This window comes from Dioscorea cayenensis, unplaced genomic scaffold (genome assembly GCF_009730915.1).
Source record: "Dioscorea cayenensis subsp. rotundata cultivar TDr96_F1 unplaced genomic scaffold, TDr96_F1_v2_PseudoChromosome.rev07_lg8_w22 25.fasta BLBR01000847.1, whole genome shotgun sequence".
Classification (NCBI taxonomy): Eukaryota; Viridiplantae; Streptophyta; class Magnoliopsida; order Dioscoreales; family Dioscoreaceae; genus Dioscorea; species Dioscorea cayenensis.
The window spans coordinates 57,759-67,200 of record NW_024087238.1 but is presented as its reverse complement, the minus strand read 5'-3'; the positions used below and the strand labels follow the sequence as shown (position 1 = coordinate 67,200).

Below are 9,442 nucleotides of genomic sequence, written 5' to 3'. Positions count from 1 at the left end.
CATTTATCAACTTAACCCCCTTATGAGTTATTATGTTAGCATTTAAAATAATTAACAAGTATCTTATATCAGTTTTGTTACTAAAATAAAAATATATATATATATATATATATATATTAAATAATTAGCAGCCCTATTTTAAAGTTTGGCTTTATGACTATGACTAAAGTTACTAAATGAATAAACTAACAACTTTCGGCACTTTAACTAATTTTATCTCAACAAGCTAAATGTATAAACTAACAAATTTTGGCAATTAATAAAATATATATTAAATTAAATTAACACAAAAAATTTAACAAAGTTAACAAATATATTAACAAGTTTTACAAATTAATACAACAATCAACAAATAAAAACACAAAAAATAATTAACTTGAATTAATATATTTTTGGAAATTACAAAAAAATTAATTTATTTTCCATAATAAATATATATATATATATATATTTGGAAATTACAAAAAATAAAATTAATTGATTTTCAAAAATTACAATAAAATAAAAAATACATTACACAATATAATTTTTGGACTTATTTATTAATAACTCACCTTCTCTTCCCCATCGATGGCGACTTTGGTGGCCAACGGCAACATAATTGCGGCGAAACAACAGGCGACGGTTTGGTGGTGGAAGTTTGGGGGTGAATTTGGGGAAAAAAAGGGGGAATTGAAGAAATAAGGGTTAGGGATTTTAAGTTTGTTGAAAAATAATGAAAGTGGGCTACTGAATTTTGAGGAAAAAGAAAGGCAAAAAGGAATGATGCTTTTTCACAATGCGCGTTTCACTTAAGTGATATGACACGGTTTCCCTTAAGTGAAACAATGTCATTTTTATTTTTATTTTTAAATTACATCTCTTTCGTCTTCCTAGGAGTGTGACATGTGTTGGAAAGATATTACGGCATCATCTCCTACCTTTACATAGCACTTCTCTTGTATACCTTTTCCATCTACAGATGCTTGCCAGACTTAGTCTTTCCATGTACAGATGCTTGCCAGACTTAGTCTTTCCATGCACAGATGCTCGCCATGTATAGATAATTGTTCTCTCTATAAGATCAATACAACACCAACGCCCCATTGTGTGGCGTCTTCCTCATTCTCCCTCTCTCTACATTAATTCACATGGTATCAGCTTGATCCTCATGTTCTTCCTTCTATCTCTACTTGCTATCTTCTGTTATGAGCACCTACAGCGCCACCGACTCAGCTTCTTCCCCAGCTACGGCAGACGCCATGGCCTCCGTCATCAATGTTGCCTCCGTCAAGACCCACATCCCCATCATGCTCGACATTACCGGCTCCAACTACTCACAATAGAGCACGCTTTTCACGGTGTTTGTTGGCAAGTACGGCTTGTTGGGTTTCATCGACGGAACCATCGAACCCAGCATTGATGAACCTCACCGGCGGCAGGACTTCGCCGTTCGTTCGTGGCTCTACGGCTCAGTCAGCGAGGAGATCTTCGAGATCATCGTCGAGCCCAATCAGATTGCACACGAGACTTGGATTGCGATCGAGGAGCTTTTCCGTGACAATAAGGAAAGTCGCGTTGTCTTCCTTGAAGCGGAATTCCGCAGCATCATCCAAGGGGACATGACCATCGCCGACTACTGCCATAAAATCAAGAAAACGGCCGACGCTTTGCGTGATGTCGGGCAGCCAGTGTCCGATAAGGCTCTTGTCCTTAACACTCTTCGCGGTTTAAACAAGAGGTTTTCCTCTACATCTCAGCTGATTCCCCTACTTGATCCTTTTCTTAATTTTGTGCGCACCAGGTCTATCCTTGCCCCATGGCAGAGACAAAGGCGGCCCATGAAGCAGCTGTGGTGGCCGGCACGGCATTGTTGTCCTCTACCGCTGGAGCCTTGTCCAACTCCCAGTCTGGCATCAGTGGACGCTCCGACAAGCGTGGCAAGTCCTTAGGAGGGGAAAAGAAGTGGAATAAATCCTCCAACAAATTGCGTGACAACGGGCATGTGAACACCAGCGGCAACGGTGGCTTCAACGCTCGTCCGAGTGCCCCTGGAGGAGGGTCGTGGTTTGCTTCAACCCATGGGGCGGACCACCACCCTACTGGTTGCCCAACTTGGGGGGCTCCTGGAGCAATGGTGTGGCTGGCATTCTTGGGCCTCGGCTCACTGTGCCCCAGGACTACACGGCAGGAGGTTTTCCTGTGTTTCTTGCACCACTTACCACTCAACCTACACCGCCAACTTGGGACTCTACCGACCTCATCGCATCAATGAACGCCATGTCTATGCAGCCTTACAGTAGCCAAGCTGGTGACTAGGTGATGGACTTCGGCGCCTCCTCACACATGTCCTCTGACGTCTGTATACTCGACTCTCCAAAACCTTTTCGTTCACCTCCTTTCGTCACCGTTGGTAATGGATCACCTATACCTATCTTTTATACCGGTCACACTTCTCTTCCGACACCTAATCACACTTCTTATTATTCCTTATATAGTCAAAAATCTCCTTTCTGTTCGTCAATTTACTCGTGATAATTCCTGCTCTATCGAATTTCACCCATTTGGTTTTTCTATCAAGGATCTTCGTACCAAGACCGAGACTCTTCGCTGCAATAGTGGAGGTGATCTCTACACCATCTGATCCACCAAGAGCCCGGCCCTCTCCACCTTTCTTGCTTCATCCTCCATTGATCTATGGCACCGTTGTCTCGGCCATCCCAGCTCACGGAATTTATCTTTTATTCCTCAATTAGCAAAATGTAATAAGTCCAGTCAAACTCTTTGTCATGCATGTCAATTGGGTAAACACGTTCGATTATCTTTTAGTCATTCAATTTCTTTCTCGTTACATCCTTTCGAGCTTTTACACTATGATTTGTGGACTTCTCCCATTCCTAGCTTGTCGGGTTTCCAATGCTACCTAGTCATTCTTGATGACCACACACACTACCTCTGGACTTTTCCTCTTCACTGTAAAAGTGATGTTTTCGACATCGGTATAAATATCAAAATGGTCCCTCTATTTTTCATTTTCCATCCTTTTAGTCCCTCTATTATAAAATCTGCCCTTTTGGTCCTTCTATTTGCACATTTTTGTCCTTTAGTTGTAAAATCCGCCCTTTTGGTCCTCGTATTTACACATTTTCATCTTTTTTTAGTCCCTCTAATTCATCAACTGGAAGGACCAAAAAGGCAGATCCATCAATTAGAGGGATCAAAAAGACAAAAATATGAAAATACGAGGACCACAAAGGCGGGTTTTATATTAGAGGGACTAAAAGGGAGAAAAACACAAAATAGAGGGACCATTTTGATATTTTGACCTTTCAACATCTTTTGACACTTCTTCCCATACGCTCAATTTCACATAAATATTCTAGCTATTCAAGCCGATAACGGTGGAGAATTCGTCAACTCTAGTACCTCTGAACTATTGGCTTCCCGTGGAACCCTTCTACGCCTTTCCTGCACACTTCTCCTCAAAATGGGAAAGACGAACGTGTCATTCGTACTATTAATGACATCATTCACACTCTCCTTATTCAAGCCAGCATACCACCCTCCTTCTGGGCGGAAGTTCTTGCTGCCGCTACATACATCCTCAACCGACGTCCTACCACTGCCCTTGATTCTTCCATTCCCTTCCAACTTCTCTACAAAAGACCTCCCTCCTATGACCATCTTAGGGTCTTCGGCTGTCTCTATTACCCAAACACTTCCGCCACAACCTCCCATAAACTTGCATCACGTTCAGCTACCTGTATCTTTCTTGGCTACCCTGACTCCCACAAAGGCTACCAGTGTTATAACCGAGTCACTCGCAAGGTCATCATCTCCCGGCATGTTGTATTTGATGAGGCCACTTTTCCTTTTGCAAATATGCTACCACGTTCGTCCACAACCCAACCATGGCTAGACTATGTCCCAACCACTTTTCCTTTCGCAAATAACGTTTTTCAAAATTAATATTTTTCAACATGTCACCCTCCAATTTTCTGGCGTCCTCAACCAAATCATGGCTCCACCCCGAGCTTCCCTCTCCTCAGCTTGGGCTGCCCTCTCCATCAGCCAGGGCTTAAACCTCATCAGATGGAGTTCTTCCATGGTTTTTCGCCCGGCCAGACCGGGCTTCAGCCCTGGCTGCCAACCATGTGGGTTCGCCATTGGTTGACATGAGAATATTTAGATAGATATCAGGCGTTACAAGAAAATAACGATTATAGAATGAATTTATTTCAAATAAATTAGCAATGATGCCTATTAGGGGCCGTTTGGTTCACTAATGTTTTCACATTATCGCCTGTTACATGGTAATTTGAAAATATTACCACATTTAGCTTGTGGTGGTAGTAATATTAATATGTGATTACCAACCTTGAGATATTACCAAAAAATTTGATAGTCCCATTATCACCAAAACATGTGGCTATCTTGGATTACTAAGTTGGTGGTAATGTGAAACAATTTTTAGATAGATATGCCCTTTGTTTAAAAAAAATAATTTTCAAAGACCACATATTTTACCCATTGGATAAATAATATTAATTTTGAATAACGTTATTTTGGGAAATCTTCATCTTCGAAAATATAATTTTTTTGTATTATAATAAATTTTTTCAGGTAAAAATTTTATTTTATCTTAACTTTATATTTGATCAAAATTTTAGATATAAAAGTATTTTGGGGAAAATATGTAAAAATTAATTTTGATGTTATAATTTAATTATTTTGACCCCAAATTTTATTTTACTTTAAATTTAAACTTGATCATAATTGTAAATATAAGGGTATTTTGAAAAGTTTGGAATATTATTAAGTTGATTACTATGTAATATGAGTTTTCAACCAAGCATGGTTATCATAAATTGCAATAACATTCCTGGGCATATAGCATTTCCGACTTTATTAAAATGGTAATCTCCTTAAAGTGATAATATATCATTACCGGCTACTAAATGACTCCTTAGTGACAAAGAGAATCGATTCAGGATTACATACATATGTAGTTGCCCACTTATTAGTTACACACATTCTATGAACATTCTTAGCAAAAAGAGACGAAGATAAAGACTAAAAAGACCAATACAAGAAAAACAGAGGAGAGAGATGAACAATGACATGAAGAGTGCACTTCCCATTGTACTTATGTAAGAATGGGATAGGTGGGGTGTCATTTATATATATATATATATATATATATATATTTGGGTGTGCAAATGATATTCAACAATCAAGATTATATAATTACTCTTTAGATGTTGATCCAATAATTGTGAATGGATCACTGTGCAAATACTGTTCCTCACACTGAATATTGTAAAAAAAATGTGCAACCATTAGATTTAAATAAACCACTAAAAAATTATAATTATTAGTTTCTAAGATTTATAAAGCAAATGTAAAATAAATTATATAGGTAATCAAATCCTTGTTAATTGTTATTTGGAAAATATTCAACTTTTTTATTATGTTACATGAAAAATGTAAAATCCTTTGAATAACGTTAATATGCAAAAAGGCCCTTCTTATTTCTAATATTGCACATTTTTTTTTTTGAAAAAGCTAATAACATATATTATACAAATAAATAATTATTGATTTATTGGGTTTTAAGTAGAAATAACTTCTTTCTGATATACATACATAATAAATGGGGAACTCTATTATTTCTATGTGGACCCTTCAACCCAATATCTTCACACTTTCTATACTTTCTCTCTCTCTCTCTCTCTCTCTCTCTCTCTCTCTCTCTCTCAGAGTGGTCCTTCCTAGAGTTCATAGATGAGAGCTCTTGATTGCAGTTCGGAGATTGGAGGAAAGGTCTGCCATTGTTGTGATCTTTGATAGTATGGTAGTTTTGCTTTTAATGTTTGATGGATTTAAAGCTAAAAGAGTCATCTTTTTTGCTGTTTTTTTTTTCTTTGCAAATTCATGGGAACAAAGGTTTCTGGACTTCGAAGCAAGGAGTGTTGTTTGTTCTTAGAAAAAATTTAATTCTTGTTTGGGTGTATAAAGTTCAGTGATTGCAAGCATGAGATTCCATCTAGGACTTGGTTCCAAGGCCAAGAAGCTTTTTGTTTCATCTCCAACCAAGAAGAAGCCTCTCAATGGGGAGATCCAAGTTGGGAACTTGGAGCCTGGGCTTGGTGGTTTCAGGAGCCCTGATTATGGTATAATCCTTTTCCTAATGGAAAAATTCTTTGTTTCATTTCCTAGTTTTTAGATCTTTTTTTCTTATTTTGATCATACTTTGTTATGTGGAAAGAGAGTTATTAATTTGATTGAGTTATACTTCATTGATAAGAAAAGGTATTCCAAAGTTTTTTATTATTTATATTTTTAGTATTTCTCTTATTTTCTTCTAAAGATTGAAAGGAAAAACTTGAGAGACCTTAAGAGAATCAATGGTTTTAATTTCCTAAACATCTCTAAAATTTTCTGAAGTTCAGAAAAGTTATGGAATTTGATGGTTTGGTAGAATTGTTGGTATCTATTTCTGTTTCCTGACTTTCATATTTCATGTTCTTGCTTCCTTTTCTTGATGTTTTTTCATGGAAGTAGTCTTTATGGAAACAGAGGAAAAATCTACATTCAAACAAAACACAAGAAACCAAATTCTCCTTCTTGTTTTTCTGTTTCTTTGCCTGTATTCCTTATCTTGTTAAGCACATGCATATTTGACTTGACAGAATGCATATCATGCCCTTCCACTTCGGTAAGTAATCAATTGTTATTTTTGTGGATTCTAATGTCTGGTTGATGCCTAAAGTTTCATGTCGAACTACAGTTTCACTGTGTCGACCATAGATAGAGATAAACCGGTATCTGTCATTGTTAGTGATTGATTTTTATTGGCTAGTTTATGGCTATGCCCCACAAGGACTGCATGCTTTGTCACATCTTCATGAATATGAATTGATGTCAGCAAAATTTGGCCATTGAAATTCTAAATTAAGCTCTAATTTAATTTTTTTTTTCTTTTATCAATTGATGTTTGATCTTAATAAAAAACTTCATTTTTAAACTGATGTCCAAAAGTCTACATCAGTTTCTGAGTTGAAACTTGGGTAACTTTATTTACTATAATAAATTAATAATCACTTGAGGTTGGTGTAGCAGATCAACAACAAAAACAGGAATACTGTTCTTACATTTTGTTCGGATTAAATTGTTAATTATATTCCTTTTGTTACTGCTATTGTAAGATTTCAAGATATCAGTTTGTCTACTAAAGGTTTATTTTCAGTATTGAATGCCTTTGTACAGCTTCGGCATAATGATAATCTATCATTATATTTTGTTTTAAATTTTTGGCCAACTTGTTTAATGAAACATTCAATTCTTTGCTTCTCTGCAAATTGTGTCTAGAATTTGAAAACTTATGAAAATTCATATGATTGTTTACTCATTTATGGTTCTGCAGGAAGCAAGGATGAGACCTTCTTTGATTCGAGGGCATGGTTAGATTCTGATTGCGATGATGATTTTTACAGTGTCAATGGAGGTAATAACATGGTTCTCGTATATGTATTCTAAATTTATGGTAAATCAAGGACCATGATCCTTTTGCTTAATGATTAGCAAGTGTCTGCCAATTTAATGAACTTTTCTTGCAGATTTCACACCTTCACGGGGCAGTACTCCAAACCATCAGTTTGGAACAACTCCCCGGAACAAAGCTTATATGGGCAGCACATTTCCTAATTCCAGTGTGGAACCTTCTCCTACTGAAAGAAAGAAAAAACTTGCTGAACTTCTACAGGAATCATTATACAGTGAACAAATTAGCAACGGGCAAAATGTATCACACAACAACAAGGCACCAAATGGCGAGCTATTTGCTAACAGACTTGACACTGAACATCCTCCAAAGTCAGTTGTTGGGACACCATATTTTTCGGGAGCTAGTTCAGTCTGCGGCAGTGAGGCAATGACTCCGAGCAGAGACTTGAAGCATAGAAAGGAAAGAAGAAGTTCAAGTTGTTGTTTGCCGAGTTTGCTACTGAATCTCACCTTCACTGAGAAGAGGAGGCAGAAAATGAGTCCTGAACATGGCCGCGGTTAATTACTGCATCAGGTATATCTTGAAAAATCCTTTTTCTGCAAACAAAACTGAGCGACGAATCGGGGAATTTGTATATCTATATAATCAATCAATCATCTTTAAAGGCGATGTATGAAACAGTGAAGATGATATGCTGTTTTGGTTTCCAAATCATGCCTTCTTGTATAAGAAAAAGAATGGCCAAATCATGAAAGCAGAAAATATGAGTTTGAATCAACATGAATCATGTTGAGTTTTGGTTTTCTTGTCAAACTTGTCTTCATGATTCAATTTTAATGTTTTTTTTTTTATTTGCAATAGAAGCTGTATGCATGGTATGTCAATGTAGAGTTGTTGTTATTATTATTGTTTTTATTATTATAGATCTGAACAATGCCATAATAGTTCAAAATTCTTAAAATATTTTGGTCACTTATCAAGGCCTATTTTATAATTATTGTAAATCTTTATTTAAAAATGATTTATCAAGGAGATACAGCATAAATATAAATGTGTTGGTGATGAGTATTTGAATAAGAGGATTTATTGTTAGTGACCATGGAAAGAACTTTTAATTATTACACACTTTTTTTTTTAAAAAAAAAAGAGAAGTGTGTTAATGATAAATAAGAGTAGGATTGCATTGAACACATGCTATAAAAGAATCAATTATGGAGTTATTTATTTTTTTATTTTTTTTTATTTTTTTATTTCAGTCAATGCGATTTGCAAGTCTTATGCAAACACAATTCCATGTAGGTTGTTGTACCAAACTCAATCAAGTAATCAATTCCATGCGTACAGCTTGATAAGAAGGAAAACGCCCATTGGCAACTTAATATTAAAATTAATAATGGTATTTAGACCTAATAAATAGACTGAATTGGTAGTCCGAATGTCGTGGATGCTAAATTGACATTCATATTATCATCGATGTCAGTCTTTCTCTCTCTTTTTATATAAAAAAACTTAATTTATTTTTATCATCTAAACTTAGTGTAAAATGTACTCTGGAAACCTCCTCCTTAAAAGCCTAACATAGTGTTTGAATTCAAAAGTTGAAAGGAAAGTAAGGGGAGGGAAGGGGAGAGAAAGGGAGGGAAAGTAAAGAAAAGGAAAGTACATGTTCAACCCTTATTTAGACTGACAAATTTTATAGAGAAAAAAAAAAAGTTGTTTGGTTAGAGAAGGAAAAGGAAAGAACATATAATAATATGATTTACCAATTATACCTTTATTATTAAATAAAAAATTACTTATTTCTATTTAAACAAATACATTACGAATATCTCAAATAAATTCACACTTTAAGCATAGTTTTTTTTAATAAATATTATAATTATTATAATTATCATTATTGTTTTGATTTTGATTTTTATACTTTAATTTTACCTCTTCTCAAATACCACAATTTAA

General features: G+C 35.7%; 1 protein-coding gene across 1 annotated transcript; it reads left to right on the top strand.

The window, feature by feature from the left end:
- Positions 1 to 5,646: 5,646 nt before the first annotated feature.
- Positions 5,647 to 8,299, top strand: LOC120255118 (uncharacterized protein At3g27210-like). Its single transcript, XM_039263009.1, has 4 exons — positions 5,647 to 5,802; positions 5,926 to 6,152; positions 7,406 to 7,486; positions 7,599 to 8,299. The coding sequence occupies exons 2-4, from the start codon at positions 6,014 to 6,016 to the stop codon at positions 8,045 to 8,047; spliced, it is 669 nt and encodes a 222-aa protein (XP_039118943.1). The 5' UTR covers positions 5,647 to 5,802; positions 5,926 to 6,013; the 3' UTR covers positions 8,048 to 8,299.
- Positions 8,300 to 9,442: the final 1,143 nt, after the last annotated feature.